This window comes from Agelaius tricolor, unplaced genomic scaffold (genome assembly GCF_023055355.1).
Source record: "Agelaius tricolor isolate 1412-34295 unplaced genomic scaffold, bAgeTri1.0.p SCAF_9, whole genome shotgun sequence".
Lineage (NCBI taxonomy): Eukaryota > Metazoa > Chordata > Aves > Passeriformes > Icteridae > Agelaius > Agelaius tricolor.
The window spans coordinates 19,088,960-19,115,937 of NW_027269269.1; the positions used below are offsets into that span (position 1 = coordinate 19,088,960).

General features: G+C 48.9%; 3 protein-coding genes across 8 annotated transcripts in view; all 3 read right to left on the minus strand.

Annotated features, from left to right (window-relative positions):
* MYO7A (myosin VIIA) overlaps positions 1 to 1,206 on the minus strand; it is a 97,903-nt gene extending 96,697 nt beyond the window's left edge. For all 6 annotated transcript variants that reach the window (XM_071432966.1, XM_071432962.1, XM_071432965.1 and 3 more), the window contains exon 1: positions 1,087 to 1,206. The gene's annotated coding sequence lies outside the window, so the exon portion shown is untranslated. The remainder of the gene's footprint in view (positions 1 to 1,086) is intronic.
* A 3,535-nt stretch (positions 1,207 to 4,741) lies between these two features.
* The window catches only part of CAPN5 (calpain 5), a 52,528-nt gene continuing 30,291 nt past the window's right edge, over positions 4,742 to 26,978 (minus strand). Inside the window, exons 3-13 of the mRNA XM_071432967.1 lie at positions 25,345 to 25,476; positions 16,612 to 16,820; positions 15,991 to 16,183; positions 15,241 to 15,434; positions 14,517 to 14,594; positions 13,753 to 13,948; positions 12,546 to 12,668; positions 11,685 to 11,881; positions 11,119 to 11,240; positions 8,360 to 8,496; positions 4,742 to 8,042 (exon numbers count right to left, since the gene is read on the minus strand). Coding sequence (XP_071289068.1) covers positions 7,860 to 8,042; positions 8,360 to 8,496; positions 11,119 to 11,240; positions 11,685 to 11,881; positions 12,546 to 12,668; positions 13,753 to 13,948; positions 14,517 to 14,594; positions 15,241 to 15,434; positions 15,991 to 16,183; positions 16,612 to 16,820; positions 25,345 to 25,476 — 1,764 coding nt within the window. The 3' untranslated portion in view covers positions 4,742 to 7,859. The remainder of the gene's footprint in view (positions 8,043 to 8,359; positions 8,497 to 11,118; positions 11,241 to 11,684; positions 11,882 to 12,545; positions 12,669 to 13,752; positions 13,949 to 14,516; positions 14,595 to 15,240; positions 15,435 to 15,990; positions 16,184 to 16,611; positions 16,821 to 25,344; positions 25,477 to 26,978) is intronic.
* Positions 21,619 to 22,101, minus strand: OMP (olfactory marker protein). The gene has a single exon (XM_071433868.1). The coding sequence runs from the start codon at positions 22,099 to 22,101 to the stop codon at positions 21,622 to 21,624; it is 480 nt and encodes a 159-aa protein (XP_071289969.1). The 3' UTR covers positions 21,619 to 21,621.

Sequence of the window (26,978 nt, forward strand, 5' to 3'; positions counted from 1 at the left end):
AGACACCAAGACATGCCAGTTCCACTGTTCCACTTTCTTTAGGATAATGTAATTGTAAATACCCTAGGAAATCCTGGGATTTTTCTTTGGTATTGTGCTCAGCTGGTCCAACAAAGCCCATGTACAAAACAGACTAACCTATATTTAAATAGGAGAATTAATGCTAGAATGAGTAACCAGGGTCCTCCCTCTACAAAACAAGCTTACATCCGTACATTATTAACAAATCACCAATATACAACAAATCAAAATTAAATATCTTGTTAACCCAAACCAGGCAGCAAAATGCAAACTGCTTTGTGGGAATTGCCTATCCCATATCAAGCCTCAGACCCTTCCCAGGGAGACTCCTAATAATTTAAATAGCCTGGAAGGTCCTGGGTGCTGCTTACCAGCACAGATGTGACCCAGGAGACACCCCCAAAAGCAGCCTGGACACAAGCTGTGCTGTGCTGCAGCCAGGGGAACTTGTGCTGCTCCCTGAAGAGCAGCACCTGCCTGAGCACAGGTTGTGCTTTATCCACCTAAATGATGTGTCTGGAGCTGCGTGAAAGCAGGCAGGGGGTGAAGTAGACCGGGAGGACACCCGGGGTCTCGTAGCACTGCCAGTGGATCCATACAGCAGGGACATCCCCCAAAGCCCCTCCCCACGTTTAAGCACATCCAGAGGTGTGCCTGGATGTGACAGGGCTGTGGAGCAAAGGGGTGGAGGGCTGCATGCACCGCACAAGAGGGCAATGCCCTCCACCCTTCACTCCAGCTCCTGCTAGGTGACCCCAGCCAAATTAAGCAGCAGCTAGAAATTACCGAGCCGCTAATCCATGCTGCAGGAGCCGAGCTGGCCCGGGGGTGCTGGGCACTGCTGGCAGGTCTGCGTCGTGTCTCTCCCCCTCCCATCGAGCCCAGCCTCTTGCCCAGGTTCGATCCGGCTCGCTGCCCGCAGCCCCGCCGGGGGCACCCCACCCACGGCACCCACGGCACCCACGGCACCCACGGCACCGCGCCCCCCGCGTCCCACAGCACCCGCATGGCTGCACCCCGCCCGCCCGGAGCATCCCCGGGGCCGCCGGCCCCGCTCCGCCTTACCTCAGCGGGGCATGGCCGGGCACGGCGGCGGGGACGGGCACGGCTGCTGCCCGGCGCGGAGCCGCGCTGCCGCCAGCACCGAGCGAGGGCAGCGCCTGCCCGGGCTGAGCCTCTTAGCGGGGGAGGAGCCGGGCTACAGCCAGCCCCTGGTGTGCTGTGGGTGTGGTGTGGGGTGTGTGTGTGCGAGCGTGGTACCTCCATCCCGGGAACCGCAAGCGCCGCGCTCCCGCAACATCCACACTCTCCAAAGGTGCGTCCTCCTGCAGCCCTGGAGTCTGCCCCGGTTTATGGTATCATAAAATCATAGAATGGCCTGGGCTGGAAGGGACCTGAAAGATCACCACGGTTCAACCCCCCTGTCATGGGCAGGGACACCTTCCACTAGACCAGGTTGCTCTGAGCCCCATCCAGCCTGGCCTTCAACACTGCCAGGAATGGGGCAGCCAGAGCTTCTCTGGGCAAACGACCTGTTCCAGTGTCTCACCATGCTCAAAGTAAAAAATATTTAGTCCTAGTATCTAATCTAAATATCCTTTCTTTAAGTTTAAAACCATACCCCTTTTCCTATCACTATCTGCTCATGTAAAATGTTTTCATGGCACCCATGCTATGAGTTTAGCTGCAGTTTCAAGCCCTCGTTGTGCAGAGTCCTGATGGATCCCTAGGAAAAAGTGTGGCTGGAAAGGTCCTCCTGCCCTGTGCAAAGAGGTCTCTGGGCTGTGCAGGGGCAGTACTGAGGTCCTGTGAGGTGAGGCCAGGAGCTGACAGGCATCCTTGTTTGAATGCACCAGCCTTGTGCACTTGTAAATGTGAAAACTGGGACAGGAAAACACTTGAGGATCAGGAAACTCAGAGCTGAGGTTTTGCCTAGAAGCTTAACTCTGACCTGGTGCCTCCCTGCCCAAATCTGGACTAGTGTCTTTTTTCCTTCCTGCTAAGAAAGGTGGAGTTGGATTTTAGTTGTGCTATGAAACACCACTGAAGTTTCTTAGGTATAAAGCTTGTCATTTTAGCTAGTAGAAGGTGCAAAATATACCTTTATATTTGCGGTGTTATCATAAAAATTGTTTCTAAGCTCCACTTTAGAATGAGGGTGCTGGAAATCCTCCTGGGGACCCAACTGAATGTGTTTTTTTGGTGATACTGCAGAAATAAGGAGCAATAAAAGGGAGTCTCCTTGCTTCAAAGCTAACCAGGAACTCTGCTCAAAATGCAGAAGTCACAGCACAGTCACATGGTTCCTTCCCCAGCCCTTAGAAATGCCCTGCTGATGCCCAGCCCTCAGCTGTGAACAGACTCAGCTGACTTTAAGCTAAGGACAGATGATTTGTGACCACCTGGGGCCATTCCCATGTCACTCAAGCCCTCCTCACTGTGTCAGTACAGCTGGTGTGGGTGTGAGGGCAGGCTCTGGCTGTGTCTGGGCTTTGCTCTGGACTGCATCTGATGCACTTGGAATGGCTTGGGCAGCCTTGCCTTGTGCCCAACAGGACCCACATTTGTGTGGAAAGGCAGTGAGGGAGGCTCTGCCAGGAACACAGGGCTGGACTTGCTTCCTGACTGCACCACTGGGCTTGGAGGTGGGATTTGGAGAGTGCAGGGAGCGTTTGGACAACTGCACAGAACAGACTCCAGTGGCTGATCCCTGGCTATTAACCTGGGCTATTGGCCAAGGATGTGGCAGCACCTGAGCACAGGCAATGAACACATCCCATTGCTGAAGGCCCTTCCATCTCTGTAGCCCTTCCTGCTGGAAATCCCTCATCCTTTTGAGTGGCAGGAGGCTCATATGGCAGGGAATGCATACAGGTTTAAGGTGGGAAGATCCCGGCTACAGGGGATCCAGGTACAAGAAGAAATACTTCAGCACCAACTTTCAAGCGGAGGATGGATGTCTGTTCCTCCATGAAGATGCTCTTTCAGGTCAAAGGGAAAACCCTGAACTTCCAATTTATCATAGAATCATAGAACCATAGAATCACAGAATCACAGAATCACAGAATGATTTAGGTTGGAAAGGACCTTAAAGATCATGTAGTTCCAGCCCCCTGCCATGGGCAGGGACACCTTCCACTAGACCAGGTTGATCAGAGCCCAATCCAACCTTTCCTTGAATACTTCCAGCATTGCATCACATTCACAGCTTCTCTGGGCAATCTGTGCCAGTGCCTCACCAAGCTCACAGTAAAGAATTTCTTCCAGACATCTGATCTAACCTCACTCTCTTTCACTTTAAAGCCATTCCCCATTTGTTCTATCAAAACATGCCCTTACAAAAAGCCCTTTAAAAAGCCCCCTATGAAAACTAATGTGGAACTATATGAAACTAATGTTGTGAGCAGAAAGCCCTGGCAAATGACCGTGCTGGAGGGATGAGGAGATGCTGCAGGATCCTTGGTGAGCCTGGGGTGGATTGTGCTTGGAGCTGTGCACTACTCTATTACTTGCTGCTCATTTCCAAACATGCACAGTCTCTGCACATCTCCCCACTGACGTGCTGAGGTCCCACAGCAATTCCAGAAGCCCTATCTCAATGCTGGTGTGCACCACCAGCAGACACAGGCAGGGCTGCAAAGCAGCCTACACTTTTAATCCCACTGGCTCAGTACCAACAAAATTGAGGTGTGGATGTTGGTGGGAAAGCACAACCTCCATGCCTACATGATGGTCTGTGGCTTACCCAGGCTTGCACAGATTTTTTTTTAGAATGTGCACACAGCCAGACTCAGTAAAGCCACGTGGTTGACACCAGAGTTCCTGAGCTATGTCCAGCATCAAGCATCACAGCCCCATAGGTGCCCAGCCAGGTCTACTGCCCAGGACATCCTCCAGGAGAGTATTAGGATGTCTGGGGGACTGAGGTGTTTGTCAGGCATTCCCCCTAAGAAAGCTCCTTGCAGGATGTTTCAGTGGTGGAGGCAGAGGAGTAGGATGCTCATTCCCTATGCATTATTTGGTGACACATTTTGTCCCAGAGGATGATCCCTGAAGCTGAAGAGTCTGGGGAGACTCCTGCAGGCCACAATAAAAGGGCTGTTTCCAGATGTCTGCTCCAGGCTCTAAAGGGTGGGCTGCAGAGGCACACAGCTCCTTCATGCTGCAAAGACTTTGAGCACAGGCAGCTGGTGGAGGGAAGCTGAGATGGAAGCAAGATCCCTAAAGCTTTGGGTCTGTGTGGTACAGCAGCAAGACTGGAGATTCCCATGGGCAGGGCCAGGCTTTTCAAATGCTCCCCATGTGCATTGTGCAGGTTTGTTTTCTGAGGGAAAGCCATCCAAAATCCACTTCCTCCTTCTACTTTGCCCATAAACTCTCTCCCCCCATTTTTATTTTTTCAGCAATCTACAGAGCTTTTCTCCAAGTCAGGTGAGACTCAAAAAAACAAGTTCCCTGCACTGTGGTGAGTCTGGGGCATAGGATGCAAAGGTTTATAGTCAGAGGAGGTTACCCCTTCCTACCATGGATTTTCTCAGCAAATGTGAGTGTAACCTTGTGTGAAAGACTCATGCAGATCACCTTGCCTCGGTCTCAAAGTCTACAGAGAAAATAATCTGAATGGAGTTTGGTGAATCGAGCAAATTCAAAAGGCTCTGCAGAGCCACCTTGTGCCCATCAAAAGCATTCTGGAAGAACACAGCAGTTCAAAAGCAAGGAGTCTGAATAAAATATACACAATTTATTTATTTATAGGAGGTTTACAGCTGTACAATGTTGGCTTTCTGTTTGGACCACTCTCTGAGCTTGTGCAGCACAATACATCAGTGCCTTTGGAGATGAAGACAAGTCACAGCCTGTTTTAACAGGCAGATGTCAAAAAGAAATGGATCCCACAGAGTGTAATGCCAGGCTGCTTGCAACCACTGAAATGATTAACAAAAGAAATGTGAAATCAATCACACATGTGTCCTACCCCATTCATGAGGGACTGGAAAGTGCTTTTCAGACCTGCCCTCCTCTCAAAAAAAAAAACAACCCAAAACCCCCTGAATATTTCTGTTTACTTCATTCAAAGATAAAAGGCATCAATGATAGGAATGGCATTTCAGTATTTCCCCTCCCTCATCTGCCCTACAAATAAGAGAAAAAGAAGAGTAAGAAAGGTAATTTTTGTTCATCCATTGGAAATGTAGGGGAAGAAGGGTTCTGCTCTAACTTTTCCAAAACTTTTTTTTTTTCTTAAAAAAAAAAAGGACAAATATTACTGATATTAAGACAATTTGGTCCTGATATAGAGTGATTTTTAAAGAAGCTATTAAAAAGCTGCCTTTCCTTTCTTTATGGCTTGATTCTCTATAGGGAGGAAGGAGGTTGCCCATGGGTACCAGGGCACCACAACACCATGGTGAGCTTTGGCACTGCTCCTTGGGGATCTCAGTGCCATTTGGCACATGGCAGGGCACTCCTGGACAATTGGCTCTCCTTTGCTGAAGCTATCCATAGCCTGATTTCCTGAGAAAACATGGCTAATGCAGGCAGGCTGGACACCTCCATCTGCTGATGATGGTGCAAAGCTCCTGTCATGTTCCTGCAATGCCAAACAGCTCATCCCCCTGCCAGGTGAGGTATCTGTGGGCATCCCTCTCACATATCACTCTGAACATAAGCCTGGGAGATCTTCTCGTAAGACCCAAATCATACCTTCTAGCCCCACAATCCTGCTTCCATTTATTTTCAGTGGTAAGTCTCATAAACAAAACCAAGATAAAATCAAAATATCTCTGAATTGGTCTTCCTAAATTCAAGGATTTTCTGTGACTGTGGGATCAAAAAGTTACTTTACCTAACTAGGAGCACTTAAGTAAATTCTGCAAGACACTGAACCAAACTTGGTCCCAGTGGTGGCACCTGGACTTGGAGGGTGCTCAGTGCAAGCCAGGAGTAATTGAGATCTGGAAAGAGCATCATGAGTACCACTGCTTGCCTTTAAGTCCTGAAAAACAAGACCTAAGAACATAAGCAAATTTGGTAAAAAGGCAAACTCTTAACTGCAGGACTGTGAGGATGAGGCAAAGGGAAAAACAGCCCACAAAAATCAATGCAGTTGCACCATCTACTTCTGGTTGCACCAAGAACTGAGCTAGCAGGTACTTTGGAGAACACTTCACCATGTTTCAGACTTAGCAGACCTTTAGGGACTTTAAAAAAACCCCAAACAGACTTGCAGGACAAACATGAGTATTTAGTAGGACAAGCTATAGCAAAAGAAGGCTTTCCTGTTCACTTTTGTTGCAGGAAAAGGACTCTGCCCAGGTCAAAATTTAGGAAGACTCGAAGATTTTATCATATGTATTAATTTCCACTTGCATGCAGGTGACTGCAAAATATTTGCTTAGAAAATCTGACTGAAAAATCCCTTAACTTGCACCACTTTAAAGGCACATGAATAAAACCCCCAAACAGCAGGGAAAAAAAAAAGGTTTGAAACTTGTCCTAGTCAGCTGCTGAAAGGTCAGACAACGGGTTGTTGTTTGGTTTATCTGGGATGGTTTATAAGAAGCCAGATTCTGCCACCCAGTGGAACAAGGAAGGTTAACCCAGTTTTGATGGAAATCAGGAGCAGACTGTAGCCCCAGACACATCCCCGCGGATGCATTTGGGCTGTGCTCCTGAGACTGGCTCTAGGACTGTGCAACTCATCCTCCACAACAGGAGACTGGAAATTAAAGGTGAGAGATGGACACTGGTATGGATTAAATATTCCCAGCATTTTCAGGCTGCACTGGGAGCAGTGCTCCTCTAGTACAAGCTAAAATCCCACTATTTTTAAAAATAATTTGAGAAAGCGAGGCACTGAGAAATGATGCACTGTAGGCAGCAGTACAGATGGAGCTCATGGAGCGAAGCTCCCCATCCCTTGAACTTGACACTCTGGCCTTCAGAGGAATGAATCTTCTCTTGCCTAAACACTGAACTGCCCCAGCAGACAACCCACCCCAGCTCCTGGGCTGAGCTCTTGGGATGGGGACGGCATGGAGACACGGAGACAGCAGGCACCATGGGAGTTCAGGAGGCACCCACAGGAGCTGGGTCCCGACTGATTCAGAAACCTGACCCAGAGAACAGTTATCCCATCACAGCTGTTGACATCTTTCTATACTTCAGAGTTGCGTGGGGCTGAACAAGACTTGGGTGGAGACAGCTTGTCCCCAAAATGATGGAGCCTTTGGTCTTGCTGCCCCTGTGGATTTGGGCTGCCTTGGTGCGTTTTCCTTGCAGCTGCAGGACGCAAATCCGAACCCAAAAATCACCCAACAGGCTCCGATCTGTTTGTCCACTTCTCCTTTGCTGTGGTGCCTCCAAAGATAAGGGATTACATGGCAATTTCAAGGGAGACAGCTCCATGCACACTACTCCTAACCCAAGCAGACACACTGAAGATGCACTGAAGCAGCTGGTGGGACCGTGGTGGCCACAGGTGTGCATGGTGGCACGTGTGTGTGTGCCAGCCTGTGTAAACAAACAGCCCCAGGGCATGGTGCTCTGGCTGTCAGGACACACAGCGTGCTCACAGCGGTCCCACAGTGCATGTGGCAGCCTGGGAGGCTGCAGAGGACGCCAGCAGAAGGATCATTGAGGTTCCCCCAAAAAAAGGCACCATTTTTTTAACATTGAAAACACAAGATTGGCTCCTTGGAGTGGAATGCATGCATGGTTCATATACACTTTGCAGATGGTAGGTAGGCTCTGTGTCTCTCTCTCTCTATATATATGTATATGTACGTGTGCATGTTTATATTCACATATGTGGCACCAGAAGAGTCACCCTTAAATACTCAGACATTAGTGAGGATGTTACTGCTGAGCAGCATCACAGCAATGGTTCCAGGGAGATCGTTTGACCTCCTGTTCCCCCTGTCCTGGAGGTGCAGCGTGTGCACCGACTGCCGGTCGCTGGGATCCCCCGTGAGCACCACTTGGCCCAAGAACTCGTCACTTATCAAGTTGTGGTTCCAGATCTGTGGAAACAAAACAGGGATGAGGGAAGCTCCTTCAGGGATGCAGCCAACCTTCATGAACTGGCGAGAAGGGGTTACTGGGGACACGCCCTGAGCTGAAGCCAGGGAGGAGGTGAGGTGTGGGGGTGTCACTCTGGTAGTGAGAGGGGTGAAGGACATGCCTTTCCCAGATGTCACCGTGGTGGTGAGAGGTTGAGCTGCATTAACTAATGATGCTCAGCCTGGGGAACAGATCTGCTGTGGACAGTGTGAGGAGAGGCCAGGGGGTCCAAGTGAGAGGTCTCCATCCCTCAGCCCACTGCTTGCCTGCCAGGTACCTGAACAATGATGGGTTGTCCTGGCTTCTTGCGGTAGAAGAGCCCTTTCACATCAAACTCTGGTGATACCGTGTTCTTCTTCACTGGAGAACGAACCTTCTGCCCTTCACACTTGATGATCACATAAGGATCAGCTCCTGAGGAGAGAAAAGAGAATTTTTTCTTTGTTGTAGGTCCTGTAATTCCATAGAGTCCTTTTGCAGGGGTGTCATGCAGTACTTTGCCTCCATATCCTACCAGAGGAGATGGATATCTGCCAAAGGGTTTGTAACACCCCAGATGATGTCCATGGAGCTCAGCTGTTTGACTCAATTTAATTCTATTAGGTGACACTGTTTCGAGGCAGCAGGTGCTGATGGACTGCTATGAAGCTGGGGAAGGGTCTGGATGGAGCACAAGTCTGATAAGGAGCAGCTGAAGGAGCTGGGGGGGGCTCAGCCTGGAGAAAAGGAGGCTTGGGGGGACCTTATCACTGTCTACAACTGCCTGAATGGAGGATGTAAGGAGGTGAGGGTTGGTATCTTCTCCCAGGAAACAAGCAACAGGACGAGAAGAAAGGGCCTCAAATTGCACCATGGGAGGTTTAGACTGGATATTAGGAAACCCTAATTCATCAAAAGGGTTATCAAGCACTGGAACACACTGCCCAGAGCAGTGGTAGAGTCACCATCCCTGGAGGAAGTTAAAAGATGTGTAGACGTGGCACTTGGGAACATGATTTAGTGATGGACTTGCAGGGCTGAGTTAAAGTTGGACTCAATGATCTTAGAAGGCTTTTCCAACTGAAACAATTCTATGATTCTATGAAAGGGCTGCCTCTCTTGTCTCCATATTCTACAGGAACACTCCTTCATCACCCCAAACTCTTCTGACCACTGCAGTAAATGTTCCATGGAGGACATCATCCTACTCAAACCTCCTTTCAGCATTTGCTCTCCTAGAGGCAGGCAGAAATAAAACCATGGAGAAGAGAAAGAGGCTGACACAAGGAAATACCAGATGGAGGATGAAGTTGGAGGACCAAGTTCATACTACCAGCCCACAGCTGGAGGGGACCTGAGCTTCCAGGAGAAGGAAAGAGTCTCTCATTAATGAATACTTTCAGCTTGCCAAACAAGTCCTTATTTTGGGAATTTCAGTAGAGAGAGAGAGAGAGCTATTGCTATGGAAATCTAACTGCCAGAATGCATTTTCTTACCATGAACTTTAGTGGCTATAATGGAAACACAGACCAGCTGGATGAGCTTTCTTGTCCAAGGGAAATGTGGAAATGAGGAGGAACAAACAAGCCCCTTCTGAGGGCCAGGGATTTTGATTGTCAGACCACCTCTTTGCTAACCTTCTTTTTGCAAGGACCTGGCTCCCCTGGTGAGACACAGCTGCTGGATTTCACAGCTGTTTTTCCAAATTATCTTGTCTTTTGGGATGTCCCATTAAATACTCAAATTCCATCAGCCAGGGCCAAATTCCTATCTGTAAATCACTATTTCCAAAGTAGTGCATAAGGCCTGGCCTGGGATGTGTGAGAGATGCAACTGCACTGGAAAACACCAAACACACTGTTGGTGGTGGGAGCTGAACAGCTGGAAAACAGCTGGAAAAAAGCAAATCACAAGGGGTTTTTGTGGAAAAGATGTTTCATGACTCCAGAATCCACAAGAAGGAAAGATAAACCTCCTTGTTTCTGTGAACACTTCAGAGACCTTTGGCTACAGATTTCCCTGCATTGCTACAGATGCACTGACCTGTTGTGAATAACACAAGAAAAGAACACCTGCCTAGGGTTAAATTCCATCCCCAAACACCAAATAGGGTTTAAGAATTCCCTTTGTGGCATGTGATAAATAAGCACACTTGACTAGTCCTTGCTTAGAAAAGATCCTACTCATTACTTTCAGGGATATAGTGATAGGCAGCCCTGATAATAATTATTGGGTGAAAAGAAAAAGTATAATTTTAATTGGGTTTTATTAGATTTTTAAAATTTTTATATTTTTATATTTTAAATTCAGATTGAACGTGTTTGGCTAAATCTTGCCACAATTACCACATATCCTTGACTCAGGAAAAGGGGGAGAAAGGCTAGGATCTGGTCTATTTCCATGGTGGAAAGGTATTTGCTTCTCTAATGGTATCCTCTAGAGCTTTTATCCCCTAGCAATCTCCTAGTACAAGCCATCACTACCACTGGGTTTCCTGGTCCAGAGGCAGACAGAGCATGGGGCTCTTGCCATAAGCCTCTGTGTGGCTGCAGGACATGAAGAGGTATGGTCCTGCTGCTGTCTTCCATGCAGGAAAACTGATGGATGTCAGAATTGATCTAGATCCACACCACCCCAAAGTGAGCTAAATTTGGCATACCCTCTGCTGATAAGACATTTATCCAGCCCCCAGTGATGAATACCACACATCAGGCTCATTCTCTGTCCTTCTTACTAAGAAGCTTTTAAATACAATTCCTGACTTTTACAGCTGCTCATACCTGGGAGGAAAGCTTGGGTTGTTACAGGACGTCTGCTAAGGGCTTTGGGGAAGTTTTGGGAGAGTCCTGGGTAACAGCCTAAATACAAGAGCTCCCAGATCATGTCCACTGCAAGAAGTGAGTTTAGCCCTCCATGGACTTTCTCTTCCTCTGGTGTATGAATCAAGCATTTTCACAGAAAAAAAAATCTGAGGATATAAATTACAGCAATGTCCCACTTCATAAACCACTTCCCAACGCCTCTGGGGCCAGACAACATGCAGGGAAAGACCAGTACCTCCTTGGGAATCCTGATTCTTGAGCCCAGCTGCAGCAAGGACATGGATCTGGGATACTACTTGTGGGTAGCCACACATCCCACTCCAGCAGGTGTGTGGTGGCTCATCCAGTGTCAGCTCTCTGCAAGGAAAAACACATGGCCTTTGAGAGGTGCCCAGTCTTATCCCAAAGAATTTGCTCTGGCACGATGAAGGACTGTACAGGACATTCATTTAAGTGTTGGACTCAATGATCTTTGGCTGATCCTCGTGGGTCTCTTCCAACTCAGAATATTCTGTGATTTTGTGACTATGCAGTATCCACTGTCAGACTCTGTTTCCCACTCCAGTCTCCTCAGCCTGGGTTAGGGATGGTCTCCCATACCATGCTTAGAGGCAGAGTGGCAGCTTCTCTGCATGTCTGTGGAGATACCTGCAAAGATGTCCTGTCTCTTGACCACCCTTAACAGAAAGCCAAAGAGCAGCTGCAGGCAAGGCTATGACCATTCAGGAAAAACCACAAATCAAAAGCACAGGGCTGTCTCCAAAGAGCCAATTCCTCCCCATCTCTGCTTGTGCTCCTTACCGGCAATCTGAAGGCACGTCTGTGAAAATCCTGAGAAGGAACTCGCCTTCGTGACCGGGGTCAAAAGTGGTGGGGATGATGACGTAGCGGCCTTCCTTCAGGTCTGTCCTCAGGAAGACGCTGCGGGAGTTGATGTAGATGGAGCTGGCCACCTTCTGCTGCAGCGTGTGCATCCGGTAGTTCCTATTCAGCTCCACCTGGGCAGAGACCACAGCGGATTGTCACGGGCTGAAAAGGTACTGGTATCCACCATGGGGGGGAAAAAATTGCAAGGACTGAGTCCACAGTGCCAGGAGACCTGGAGACAGGAGAACCAGGAAAAAGGGTCCCAACTGTGCTGGGTGGAAAACAAGTGTGGATGTGGCTTTCCCAATTCTTTTAACTCAGAGACTCATCTCTTGAATCCCAGCTTAACACTGCAGACCCAGCAAACAACACATAAGGATTAGTCTGACAGATTTCCACATTTGGAGAGAAAAGACTAATCGCTGCTTTTAGCAAGAACTGCACAGAATCACAGAATGGTTCCGGTTGGAAGGGACTTTCAAGATCATCTGGTTTCAATCCCCTGTCATGGCCAGGGACACCTCACACTAGAACAGGTTACTCAAAGCCACATCCAGCCTGGCCTTGAACATTTCCAAAGACGGGGCATCCACAGCTTTTCTGGGCAACCCTGTCCATGCTGTCCCCTTTGATATCCCTCTTCCTCTCTAGAGGAGGGCAGGCCGTGCTGATGGCACCCCAGAAGCACCCTGATAATGCTTAAATGAACGACCTGGTCATGCAATGCTGGTGCACCACTCCACAACCAGCAAATTTACAGTGGCATTCAGGCCAACATGTAGAAGCCCAGCCTACCTTATGGATATCAAAGCCTATGGCCAAGTTCTCTCCTTTGCCCTCTTTGCGACTGGTCCTTTTGGGCTTCTGCTGGATGGAGATCAGCACTTCATCTTCTGCCTTCTTCACATCAAACACATACTAGAAGCAAAGAGAGGAAGGTAAGGGAAATATTTATTAATACAGCATCCCTAGACATGGGTGGGGGTGGATTTAACAGATCTAACATCAGCTTCTCCCAGTCCACCTCCAAGTAGGCACAGCCTGGCTTAAAAAGGGTAATACAGAGCTGGAAGCTGGACACAACTCTCCCACATCCTTGATGGCAACTCCTGCAATGGACCAGACCATCCTTCAACTGCTTGACAGATGAAGGACTCATAAGGACCTGGCTTGTGATCTTGAGAATCCCAGTTCAGAGAGGACAAGACAATTGCAGAATCATTTATGTTGGAAAAGACTTGTAAGATCATCCAGTCCAACCCTTAACCTAGCACTGCCAAGTCCACTGCTGAACCATGTCCCCAAGTGCCACATCCACACACCTTTTGAATGCTTCCAGAAATGGTGACTGTACCACTGCCCTGGGCAGCCTCTCCTAGTATATTTCCCTTCCAATAAAGAACTTTTCCCTAATATTCAATCTAAACCTCCCCTGGCACAACTTGAGGCTGTTTTATCTTGTCCTACCACTTGTCACCTGGGAGAAGAGACTAAATCCCATCTGGATATGATCTCCTTTCAGGAAGTTTTAGAGAGCCATAAGGTCCCCTTGAGCCTCCTTTTCTCCAGAAAAGTCTGTTCCAGGAGGTGAACTTCAAGCTAGAAGGAAATGGCTCTATGGGCTACACCTGTCCTGGTAAATTTAACAGCATCAAAGTTTGGGCATAAAAACTGGAAATTCGGACATCCAGATTGTTGGAAATTACTCCTGGCCCTGTTTGACTGGAACCAGCCAATATTGCTACCCTGTGGCACAGTTTGTTTTTCCCTTGTGCCAAGATGCTCTACACTAAGCATTTGGATGCAGTCTCCTTGATAAGAGGGATAATGTTAATAGAGTTGGCCTCGATGCTGGTGGTCATGCTGTGCCAGAGAATTGCCATAAGCCCAAATAATATATTAGAGGTCTGGTAGAGTTTTGGCCTTCTAGGTCCCTGTAGGAGAGTTAAACACTTGGAAGCACACGTGAAGGCTCCAGAAGGCCCTCTGCCCCATTACTCACTTGGGGGTTCTGCAGAAAAGTGTCCTTGTGGTTGATGCAGCCTCCGGAGCGGTTTTTCAAGGGGTCACTGCTTCTGGTCCATGCTCCGTGTAGCACTGCCTCTTCCCAGGTCTTGTGGATGCTCAGGTAGGAGGTGTTGATCAGACGGCACTTGATGATGTCCGTGAAGTATTTGCAGAAATCTTCAAAGGTCATCCTGAGTCAGGAAAGGGCAGAACTGGGTTATGATGCTTCATTCCCTGGAAAAGTACACTGTGGGGATTTTCTTGATCACTGGTTAGAGAGTATGGGTTGTCTCTGATGGCTGATGAGTAACAAAAGCTATTAATGAGATATTTCCAAAAGAGATGGAGATACCTTTCTCTATGCTTGCAGTAAATACTTCTTGAGTTCAAACAACAGATCTCTGTGTTTTGGAGTGGGAGAAGTAGCACAGTGGCCCTTTCACCACACAAGAGTAAATGTTGTACTGAAATACTCCTGTTGAGACTGTGAAGTTCAGCACATTTAGGACAGGCTCTCAGTACCCTAGTGAAATGGTTTGGTCCCTGAGTGGTGGCCTGGTAGAGCACTTTGCAATTCCAGGGCCATGGCCATCAAAAGCTAACACCTATGGGCTCAAGGAGGGAGCTTCACTAGAGATCCCACGTCTTGGAAGTCTGTTTTCTCTGGCTAGCTGTATGCATGGAAAAGATGTACATGCTCCATGAGGTGGGAGGATGCTGTGAGCATGGCCTGTAGTCACAAACCCAGGAGGGACTCACCAGAACTCTCCATCATCTTCCACTGTCATTCCCATCTTCTCCCTCTCACTTTTACTCACTTTCTGCCACTCCTCAGAGCTGTGGGAAGAGACCAGGATCATTACTCAGAGGTAAGGGACACACAAGAAATTGAGGCACAAGGACTGTATAAAGCCAGTCCCCATGCTGCTCTGGTTAGGTCATCTGCCAAACACAGGGGAAGTGCAGCATGGCTTGGAACTTCCGCTTCCTTCCTGACCAGTGGAGTTGAATCCAGTATGGCAGGGTTTTATTTGGCCAGTACCATCACAGCCCTATCCATAAAGATAACAAATTTGACTGTGGCCAAAGGCTCTAGCTGCACTAGCCCTTGGTTCCTCATCTCATCCCCAGCCATCACAGCAGCTGGTGGTGGCAGAGGCTGATTCTGTTGGGTGCTTGTTTTGCTGGAATAGGAGCACAAAGGTGACCTACGCACATCCTTCACTAGTATGAACAAACATGGAATCACAGAATCACAGAACGGTTTCAGTTGGAAAGGACCTTAAATATTATCTCATTCTAACCCCCTGCTATGAGTAGGGGAACCTACCGCTAGATCAGGTCTCTCAAAGCCCCATCTAACTTTGTCTTGAACACTTCCAGGGATGGAGCATCCACAGCTTGTCTGAGGGACTGTGCCAGTTCCTCACCACCCTCACAGGGAAGAATTTCCCACTGAAACCAGCTGTCCATCCCAACTCACGTGTCACTCCAAGGGCCGTTCCACTCCCGCTCACCCCACGGGTTGCGCATGCGGATCATGTCCAGCTTCTCCGACTTGAAGAAGGACAGAAGGCCGTGGCCCAGACGGACCTTCCGCACGTCCGTCACCGCGTACGCGTGGCCCTTCACCAGTCCGCAGGCCAGGCGAGCCTCCATGTCAGCTGCTGACGTGGCCTGGCAGGGGGACACAGACAGTGCTTAGACCAGGGGGACATGACCACCTCTGGGGGGCTGGGAAAGAAAGCAACTCAGATTTCACTGCGTGTTTCTTTAAGCCAAAAAGAAGAGCATCAATAGTCAGAGAGAAAGCCAGCTGGCACATCTCAGATGCCATTTTATGTGCTGCATCCCCCCTTTTCTTCATTTGCTTCATGAGGTCTCTGAGCTCCCATACTGGCAACTGATAAAGCTCATATACTGGTTATACTGGGAGGTTTAGAAACCAGCATTTGTAAAGATGCCCAGATGCAGACACCAAAATGCCCTTCTCTGGAGTGGATCCTCTCGTAGCCTTTAAAGAGTGCTGGGATGAACGTGGGCTCTTGGACATAGCAACAAAGAATAAAGAGGGTTGACATTCAGGATTCACTCCTTTTGCCATCACCCAGAATCAGGAACCCTTGGCCACAATTTATCTGATCTAATTTAGAAGTTTATGACTGTGTAAGACAACTGTATCCTAAAACACCTATTCCCATGGCACTGTGACCATACTGGTAATGTTGCTTACTTTGATGGAGCAGCTGATGAGGCCTCCCCTGTTGTGCACCTTCAACACGCGCTCAAAGAGGAGGTTGCGCTTGGCTTCATCAGCGATGTAGTCCCCTTCAGTCAGGTCGATAGGCTCAGAGACCCCACCAGTGAAATCCACCAGGGCATCAGCTGTGTTGCCTCCATCCAGGGCCTCGTAACAGCCTGACAACCTGAAAGAGGGTGGCAGGGATGGCACAACACTGGCCTGACATTTTAAGGGGTCGGGGACAATTCTTAGGGCAACCTCAAGAATGGAGATTTGCAGTTGAACTTCAAGTGGGAGAGGACAGAAAACTAGGGTGAAAAAATAGGACCCACGTTCCTTGTTGCACTCTTGCTGTCATAGGACCAATTTTAAAGGAACTTGAAATCTCTAGAATAGGTGTTACTTAAAGAAACATTGAAGGGTGTTTTGCTCTGAGGGTAAATTAGGGTTAGACAAGGGGTTTTTTCCTTAGTGTTTGTCTGTTTGAGTCATGCACTACTTCTCCACAGGAAAGATGTTGTTTCCACTGCTGCAAACTAGCTGGTGAATGAACAGAGAGGAAAATCAGAGTGCCCAGGTCCCACTTTATCCAACAACTGCCTGGGTACCTACTTGGCATAAGCTTTCTCCACCAAGGCACACCAGAACTCATTCCTGGAGTTGGAGTGGCAGTAGATGAGCTGATTGTGGAGTGTGGGCAGGCGGTCATCAATCACCACATCCAGCCACTGACCAAAACGCCAGAACTGGAAGTGGAAGATTCCCACGTAGCTCTCGGGTTTCTCAGGGTTCCACTCCTGCTCCTTCCAGTCTGGGATGACCTGCAAAAGAAGAGTCATACATACTCAAATTATCCCTTTTTTTGCTGGGATTGACTCTCATCCTGGCACTAATGCAGACAATATCAAAGACAAGGAAGAGTATGAGGGGGATGGACTTACTTACAGTCTGCTGGGGCCAGATTTTGGACCTGGTTCTGCCAATGCAGACTAGATTAACATGTACTGGAATAGTTAGACTTCACTGTCCCTTGGAAGGTGGAGTTAAAGGCCTTTGTCCTCTTTCTTATAACCCTATCCTGGAATCTGCTGCCATCTATTTCTGTAAACAGTCTATTGGAGCAGATGAGCTCTTTGTCTAACCAGGGATGGTTATTTTTATGACCACGTCTTTTGTTTTTTTTAGTGTCAGTAGGGTACCACTAACAAAGAGCGCCTTCTTTGATTCTCCTACTTGATTCTTGTGTGATTTGACTGGTCCAAGAGCAAGTATGGTATTCATCTACCTAGTGTCAACAAAGATACATGCAGCAGATACTCTGCATGAGCCTACTTTGTTAAGTAAAAGTGGGAAAAGCAGGATCCCCATTCCCTCAAGGCCTCCATTCTTTCCTGTCAAGACCTACCAAACTCACCCAGGCAAGCACAGGGAGGTGATTTGATGAAAGACAGAAAAGAAGGCCTGAGTTGAAAGAAGCCCTAGAGCAGCTGAGGGGTCAGAGGAGGCACAGGTTTGTGTCACTGCCAGCAGGACAGGCACAAGCAAAGGGGAACCGCCAAAGTCCATGGCCCATCATTGCTGCAGGCACCACCAGTTCTGCTTTGGATGGAAAATTCACCCAACAGCTGGGACAGAAATGACCACAGCCAGGCACAGAGGGTACACGTAGGGAGATCTGCATCTTGTTTGGAACCAGGACACAGAGGCACAAGGCAAGGAACTACCACACTGCAGTTTAGCTTTTGCTGAGGCTGGAGGCAATGTGGTTTTACTGCATGGCCAAGGCAGGCTGTGAGGCCACGTGTGGTTACTGCAGCTGATGGCTGACAAGGACTGACTTACACAGCAGCAGTGAACTGACTGACTGTCCACACCCCTGCCACTCCACTTACCTGCTCCCAAAGGATCATGAGCTCAGTGATAAAAAAACCCAAGATGCCCATGCAAGCATGCATTATGTTCCAATACACCAAATAATCACTTTCCTGTGGAGAGCTGAGCATGTTGGGGTGGGATAGGAGAGGACACAACTACATTGCATGGAAAGAGCCTCTTCAAGAAGTCACAGGACATGGTGAAACCACCTTTACTGTCTACCCTTGTCCAGCTGACAGAGCTTCTTTTTTTGGTTGTTGTTTGTTTGTTTTGTTTTGTTTGGGTTTTTGTTTGTTGTTGTTGTTGTTTTTTGTTGTTGTTGTTTTTGTCTGCTGTCACAAAGCAGGAATTGTGCAGAGAGAATTCCCTCTGAAGAGCCCCCTGACTCCTTAGCTACCAGCAATGATCTGGTCCAGGGCTCTTATTGCTCCTACACTGAAATATTAATGATGCCATCAGCCCTGCAAGCTCACAGCCACTCTTTAGTCATATGGATCAATAGAAGCAGAGCAGACAAAGCCATGAAACAGAGCCACATTTGGAGGTTTGATGTTTTATAGGAGTGCTAACAACTGTGTCCCAGAGTCCTCTCTGGAGACTGCCAGGAGAGGTCAGCCAGCCCTCCATCAGTGCCCATGGATTCCCTCCTGACTGGAGCTCATCCTAATGAATTGTCATGGAGGGCCGTTGTGATAATCAACTCGCTATTAATGTGGGCTTAGAAATGATCCCAGCATTGATTAGAGGCAGCTTGTCTGCCAGAGCTGGTAGTGACAGCTTCCAGCTGGCTGGGTCTGAGACTTGCTCCTACTGTCACTGGTGGAGGACACACAGGTCCCACCATCCTCCTCATCTCTTCCCTTGGGAACAGCGCTGGGAGCACCCTCCAACACTGAAGGCAGCAAAAATGGTCAGCTTTCATCCAGAGCAGGGTCCAGGAGCAAGGACTGGTTGTATTTCTACACTGACCCAGGAGGAAATGAGAGAGTCTGACCTCCACAGGTGTTCCCTGCTGGAGAGTATGGCCATGAACCACCCATCCCAGGATCCCAAGAAGTCCTGCCTTCAGCTTGGTTGTGTGACACTGGGGCAGTGCAAACCACATTCTTCTCCCCCATCCAGCTGTGCTGCTTTTTCCTTAGGGGTTCACAAAATCTGGAGCTGCAACACCATTTAGTGCAACAAATTTACAGTGAAAGGGTTCAGAGATGGGTAAATTGGGAGCTCAAAAATTCCAGGTTCACCTCCCTAAGCTGATTTAGGGCTTTTTTTCAATTTTCTTAAGAGTGGTTAATTAAGAGAAAAGGAACCTGTGACCCTGGGAAAAAACCTCCCTGACTAGAAGGAGAAATTGGTACATGGCAAGTTCTCCAAGCCTTCTGCTGGGAACTTGCCAGTTCAGAATAAGGAGAGGGGCACCCAGCTGTACCAATCTGCTGGGCTGTGGTACAAACTGGGATGAAATTCCCCTGGGAGATGGGACAGGGTGATGTATCTGAAAGTCTTTATGGGATGCTGAAACTGTGTAGGGATAGTTTCAGTGACTGGTAAAAAGAGGCTCATTTCCCCTGCAGCAGAGAGAGATCACACTGGTCCCCTCACCTCCCTCCCCAGTTCTGAAGGAAACAAGGATCCACCTGAGAATCATTTCCCCTTCTATGCCCAGCTTCAACCCCCTCTTGACCACAAAAAACCTGCTCAATATTCCATGAAGTCTTTCAGAGAAGAAAGTAAACATTCATCTTACATTTTACAGGAAGTTAAAAGGGGCTCAAGAATACCAATATTGAGCTGAAATTTGGTGCTTTATTGTGTACAGGATTAGGGCAGCTGCCAAAAGGAGCATGAAGAAGACACAAACAGCCTCAGTCCTTAAGAGGAACCCATTGTCTAGGCTTTTATTTTATTTTATTTGTACTGTGGTACACCAACACCCAGGGAGATATCTGCAGCAAGAACTCTACCCTAGCAACGTAGCAATGGCATATTGTGAGACTTAGCATGCAATAACCCCTTTGGATGTTGCCAGTGGCTCCTGTTATTTGGTCCAATGTGGTTTGTAGTCAGGAACTCTGCTCTGGAATGTACAAGGACAGGTTTTCCATGGCAAAGTCTGCTAGGACCCTAGAGGGTGTTTGGCCAAGCAGGGATGCATCCACTTTTCTCTCTACTCTAGACTTGGAGTCTAAACAAAGACATCAACTTGTCTGGCAATGGCCAGAGCATGGCTGTAGGATTTGATGGTTGCTGAGCCTTGGTTTTGGGCAAGACTCAGAGCTCCCACCATCTCTCCAGCCAGTAGCTGATCTGCTTTCTTTCTCCTCTCTGCCTGGCATAACTTGTGTCATTTTATACACTATTGTTGGGCTGTGGAAGGCATGGGGTCTGCATCTCTGGAGGTTTTGGAGAAGAGATTGGACTCTTTTTGGGGCTGGTCTGCCTAAGTCCGCAGGCCACAGGTACAAAGTCACCTTGCCCTGGCTTTCCCATCACTGCTCTCTCCTTACTCAACCTGGGAGGATGTCAGGCCACCCCCTGAGGAGTACTCACACACATTTGAGTGCAATCTGAGCAGAGGACCAACTGTGATAACACTTAGTTCTTTCAAGGGACTTTTCAATCTGTGTGTCTCAAGAAGCTTCATTGAAGTACTCTCCACGTTTTTGGTGGAGGAAAAGGAAACATCCAAATGTAGTAGTTTACTTGCAGTCATGGGGCACTCTGGGCAAAAACACTCTCCTGTTCCAATACTTATAAACGTATCACTCCCCTCTGCTCCCCTGTGTTTTAGAGGGCAGGAGACACTGCTTTTCAGGGACAGAAGCAGCAGGTTCCTGCTCTGTGGCTTGCAAGGTGGTCTGCAGCCTCATGGCTCTCTATAGACATTTCAGAGTAAATTTTTTCATGGGTGCTTTAAGGAGAGAACAAAGGACAAATTAGCTCTGCTGCAGAGGACTCACTGCTGGCCTAGGCTGCTCTGAGCTGCTGGCTCTGCCCACACACACACACACACACACACACACATCTGCTCCAACCATGTTGGACCAACAAATTCCACCCTCCTCCCAGCAAGAAATGGTGGCAGTGGTCAGAAAAGGCTGGTCCAGCCTCCCCATTAGTCCAGTGGGTTTACAATCTGCAGAACACAGTGAGTCCAAGGGTATGTACTTCAGCTTCACAGCAAGGTGGATTCTCCATGGGACTGGTCTTCAGAGACTCCAAGCAGCCACAGCAGCAGCAAAAGTCACCAGAGCCTGCAAGCACTCAGCACCTTGCAAGGAGAGGAACTCCATCACAAACAATGGCTAGGATGGAAACTGGAAAGCAGGGCTCTCTTCAGGGGTCCCTGATGGTTTCTGGTAGGGCAATTACTCATTTTTCCAGTGGGTTTTTGGTGTGCAGTTGCTACAATGAGAGGACTTAGGGCAGCCTTGTATTTCCAAGCCAGTAAGACCCTGTGTGAATCCCTGATGAATTCACAAGCACACAGTCTTATACTCCAGGCAAATGCAGCAGCAAGCTCATGGTCCCCTTCTCCCCATCATTTGGACAGAAGGAAGCACATTTGGGGAATATTTCACAGGGCTGAGGGGCTCCAGAAGCACTGAGCTGTTCTCTGCTTTACCACAGTGCTGGCTCTCATTAAAAAGAAAAAAAAAAACCAAAAAAACTCCAGATGCAAAAATGGAACAAAGAACTGAACTGAAAGAAACATAGCTGGAAGGAGAAAAGCTGAGCAAGAAGGGATCAGGCTTTAAAAACAATGGAGCCTTTCAGCTGAGCTGGTTCGAGGCCGCCACTGAAAGTGAGGAGAAAATACATCACCTTGCGGATCTGGGCTAGTTCTGCTATCCTCTCCCCAAACTCCTGGGCATCTGCCTCATTGCACTCCACCTCCTCGGCCCCTGGCTTCTTCCAGAAGATTCCCACCGGCTCCAGCAGCTGCCGGTTCATCAGGTGGGTGAGGTCAGGAGTCCAGAGCTGGGAGGTGCCCGTCACCGTGACCTTGCCGGGTGTCTCCAGCTGCACGTTCCAGCGGAGGAAGCACAGCTGGTGCTGCTGGATGAAATCCACTCGGTAGATCTGCTCATTGGGGCGCAGCAGCCTCTCCCCATCCTGGGGCCTCACGTTCCTTTGCTGCAGGCTCTGGAACCGCAGCTGCATGCGCCGCGTGAGCTGCTCGTCGCAGGTGAAGGGCAGCTCAAGTGTCCCTGCCCCAGCTGCCATCACCCTGGCTGCTCCTCTGCTCTGTCCTCAGCAGCGTGTGCCTCTCAAACGGGGCACGCAGGGGGAAGGATCAGACAGGCCCCTGGAGCTGGTGTCCCTTCTCCAAAGTCGCAGCAGTGCTAGGCAACCTGGCCCAGTGACGCAAAACGCCTCTGGGGCTTCCCCTGAGCGCCCTCCCGACTCATCTGCAGAGTCAGTGCTGTTGGTGCTGCTGTGCACGATAATCTACAGGGAAGGGATGTCTCATGTCAGCCTCCCCAGTAACCTCCCTGACAACCATGGCTCATTAGCCCAAAACAAAGCCAGGGATGCCACCTTGGGAGGGATGAGTGGCAGTGGTTTTCTCTGACTGTAGGTTCATGGCTAATTCAGGCTGGAATGAGACTCTGGAGGAGTCTGGTCTGAGCTACTGCTCAAAGCAAGACTTACTTCAGAGTTAAATCAGTCGTGTTTCTCTGGGCTTCATCCAGTCCATCTTTGAGTATCTCCATGGACAGAGGTCCCACAGTCTCTCTGAGCCCTGTTCCAGGGTCTGACTGAGCTCATGCAGAAGATAAGCTGCAGCTTGTGCTGCTGTCCTTTGTCCTCTGACTGTGCATCCCTGCAAGAGCCTGGCTCCATCTTGTCCACACTCCCCTATCCAGGCAGGATGGGGCTCAGAGGAACAAGGTCCAGTGGCAGGTGTTTCTGCCCATGGCAGGAGGGATGGAGCTAGATGACCTTTTAAAGGTTCCTTCCAAGCCAAACCATTCTGTGATTCTATGGTTAAGTAGCTACACACAGCAATAAGCTCCCCTTTTACTTTCTCTCCTCCTGGATGTACACACCCACTTTCCTCCTGACCATTTTGGTGGCCTCCATCAGGCTGTGCCATCCAGAAAAAGACAGGAGGGTCCCAAGGGACAAATTGACTATAAGTCAATGAATAGCAAACTAACATGACCATCATACCCTTTTCTGCATGGTACAGCTGGCAAGAACCAGACACCACACTGCTCCTGCAGCAGGAAATCAGCACCAGCATCCTGGCATGGTTTTGACCCACATTTTAATGTTTCCATTTCTTTTCATAAAAGCTAGACACATCTGAAGGATCATAGAAAGGGCATTACAGAGCCAGATCACACCTAGAGCCATGTAGGGTCATCCAAGACTCAGGAATTTAGACAACAGCTCTCAACTAAATTCCAGCACCTAAATTCCATTCCCACTCAGTGATTCTCACCATGCAGGCATAATGGGAAGCAGGGGCATGGAGAAAGCAAGGTGGAAGAAAATGTTTGAATAAAATAACCTCCTAGGATCCACAGGGATGTGCTGGCCTGCCTGATTTCCTTGAAGGTATTCTCCCTCCCCACACTTAAGAGAGACAATTTCACTGTGTGAAATGGAGCAAGGGACATGCAGAGCCTATGTTACATCCTGGTGTACACCAGGAACACATTTTCTAGTAGCCATGGGTGATCTGGGCCAAGATTCCTGGGCTGATATTTCAGAGATACTAAAGCCTGCATCAGCATCTCTCAGCTTTTGCCAGACCCCAAATAGAGACATTTTGGTGTCCAGCAATGTTATCGCAACATGTGATAACATTGCATGTGTAATCACACTTAGGACCCAGGGGCCCATTATTTCTGTCTCTGAGATCTTCAGCAAATAAGAAATTCTTTACTGTGAGCATGGTGAGACACTGACACAAGAGGCTCAGAGAATTTGTGGATGCCCCATTCCCAGAAGCGTTCAAGGTCAGGTTGAATGGGGCTTTGAGCAGCCTGGTCTAGTGAAAAGTGTCCCTGCCTGTGGCAGGGGAGCTGGAACTAAACGGTCATTAGGGTCTCTTCCAACCTTTATAATTCTATAAATCAAACCTTTCTGAAAGAAAAGAGAGGGCAGGTAAAAAAAGCCTCTGAGAGTTAAAGCAATGGAAAATGAGAAGTCACAAACACCCACAGCCAAATTGCCAAGGGAGGAAAAGCAATGCCCAGCAAACTGAAATGATGAAGTGTCCAAAGGGACCCAGCCTCTGTTTGGTTGGCATTTCCCAGGGCAGAGCTGGAAGTGAATGGTGAGGAAGGATGACAACTTGCCCACTCACCCTTGGGGGATGTTGATGGTGAGGAACAAGCTAATCAACCCTGTGCATCATCCTTGTGATAGAGCCACAGCAGTCACCACAGCCACCATGGCAGGAAGTCATACTGCTTATCTAGAAGGCAACAACAGCTATCCTGTTCCCATATAAAGAAAATCCTCGATTTTAACAAAAAATGGGGATGCTGCAAGAAATCCCTGAGCCTGGTAGTCATGCTCACCACAGGAAGCAGAGACTGGAAGAACCACAATACCCAGGGCAGATGTAAAGGTGTGGGGTGGAGGAAGGCTGTAGGAGGCTGTGGGTGAAGGAGGGTGGTGCAGCCTGCACACACTGGCTGGCTGCCTTTTACAGTAAAATCTGGGAAAAGCTGCTTGCAGCTTGCTGGTCTCTTGCCCTGTGATGATGTACACCTGCACCAGAGGCTGAAGTCCCCCTGCCTTGGCTTTCACAGGGCTGACATCTTGCACAGCTGAGGCCATGGTGGAGATGGGCACAGACTGTCCAAGGATGTGGCACTGAGCACCTCCCTCCCCCTGTACCTCTCTGCTTGCTCCCCAGGCCTGCAGCCCCTCGCCCTGCTGCAGCTCCTTGGTGGCCTTCCGGCACACAGTACATTCCCTTTGGACCCCACACTTGGTCCATGCAGCCATGGGACAGGCCAGGGATGGATGCTTTGGGCAAGCAGTGACTTGGGAGAGATGTAACAGCCTGAAATCAACCTTTCTGCCCCAGCATGAGGTGTCTCACTGCCAAGGTGGAACACAGTAAACAAAGAGAGGGGACACCATGGGAACAAGGGGAACAGGGCCTAATGCTGCAGCTGAGCAATTCAATCATCCTGAATTTTGTTCTTATTCTTAATTTTTGGATTGTTTTGGTATTCAAAGGGTCAAATTTGGGATCTGAAAAACAGGATGGGATTTGATCCACTTGGTTAAGGAGAAACTGTACAAGGGTTTGTTTGGAGTGTGGTGACTGCAGTCATGATGATTAATGCCCTTTGCAAGCCAGTCATTTAAGGGAGATTTTTGCACATTATCAGCTTTTCAGGACATGAGGCATCTCTGAGAACCAGTTTTTGACTTGGACAAACACAAAGCGAAGCCAAGGTGTTGACAGGCTCTCCCCTGGCATGGGGAATCACTCACCTTCTGCCACAGAGACTCCCGGGATGCCAGGGAGGAGCAGGCAGCCACAAACCAGCAGTTCCCAACCTGGCCCTGGTGCAAGTCATGGGAGCTGATCCCATCCACAAAGAGACGTGGATCATTGCAGATTTCCTGTGGGACAGGAGAAAAACAGACACACTGGCTCAGTGAGCAGATGGGGAAATCAGGGCTTCTTGGCAAAGGAAAGTCACCTCCTCTCTTCCTCAGACTCCATGTAAACCTGACCTGCAGCTTTCTGCTGGCCTCACTCATCAGGCTGGTGGCAGAAGGACCGTGCCCTGCCTTCTGCTCTCACCAGGACATGGGCAGCATCACAAGACCTACTCCCTATTCTGTCCCAGCACCAGTGCAGCTTTGTCATAATTATCCCTGTTGATAATGGTATAGTTTCACACCATTACTGCCCTTCTAAGTCTCCTCTTTCAGATGCCTCTATGCCATGGCTGTTTTACAAAGAGTGAGGAATCTGCTCTTCCAGATCCTAGCACAACAGATAAAAAAATCAGGGAGCCAAAAGCTTTGTAGCTGGGCCAGAAGGATTAAATACTCATTTTGCCACCAAAACCAGGATGGTGGATTGTGCATAGACACCATGGATGTAGAAACTTGGGTAGGAGGCAGCTGGGAGGTAAGCTCATCCCTCCAACCATGCATGAAGACCATTGACTTTTCTCTGCCTGGCTCTGGTCAGGCTGCCCTCCCTGCTTCCCACTCCCACTTAGAGCCTGGACAAGAAAGCACTTAAATAACAGAGGGTGTTGAGCAAGCTTCAGGTGACACACTGCTTTTTTAAAAATGCTTTTTCTCCTGCTCAATCCAGTTTGTAAGTTCACATCCAGCTGGAGGCTGGGAGCAGATGGGACAGACAAAGAGCTGAGAGAACCTTTTCCCCTTTGCTATTACGTTTAAGCTGAAGAGGAAAAAGGAAAAGCAGATTATTATTCTTCCCCCACACCTCCCAGTTTTTCAGGTTGGTTGTACCCAGAATAATATGCCCCACCCCCCCGACTTTGCATACGAGGACTTGTATTACCTCTACCCATAGATTCATGGAAGGGTTTGGGTTGGAAGGGACTCTAAAGATCATCTAGTTCCAAACCCTGCACTCTAGGCAGAGTCCCCACCCACTAGATTATGTTGCCTAAGGCCCCACCACAGGGATAGAAACCAGAAGCACCTCCTGCTATTCCCACCCAGTCCAGGCAGCACCAAATACCTCCAAGTTAACCTGGCACAAACGGGCCAGGATGAGACCGAAGGAAAAGGCCTAATCGCCTGAAGCTGGCGGTGCAGGGTGTTGGGATGAGCGCTAGAGGGAGGCCAGCTGACAGCAGCAAGGGCAGGAGCCACCAGCGCCCCTCAGCATGGCTGCGCGCATACAGGGACGGCAGAGGAGCGGGCCCAGCTCCTGTTTCACTGCACCGGGAAAGCTCCCAGCAGTGGGCATGTGTCCGCTGCTGGGGGTGTCTGTAAGATCAGCTCCTTGTGATCCCGCTCTTTCTTTATTTCATCTGAGGGCCACAGCTGCCCTTTCTGCCCTTGGGGGCATATGAGGATTACAATAAAGGAGTTGCTTGGTATTACACAGACAGGGGAGAAACACAGAGACCCAA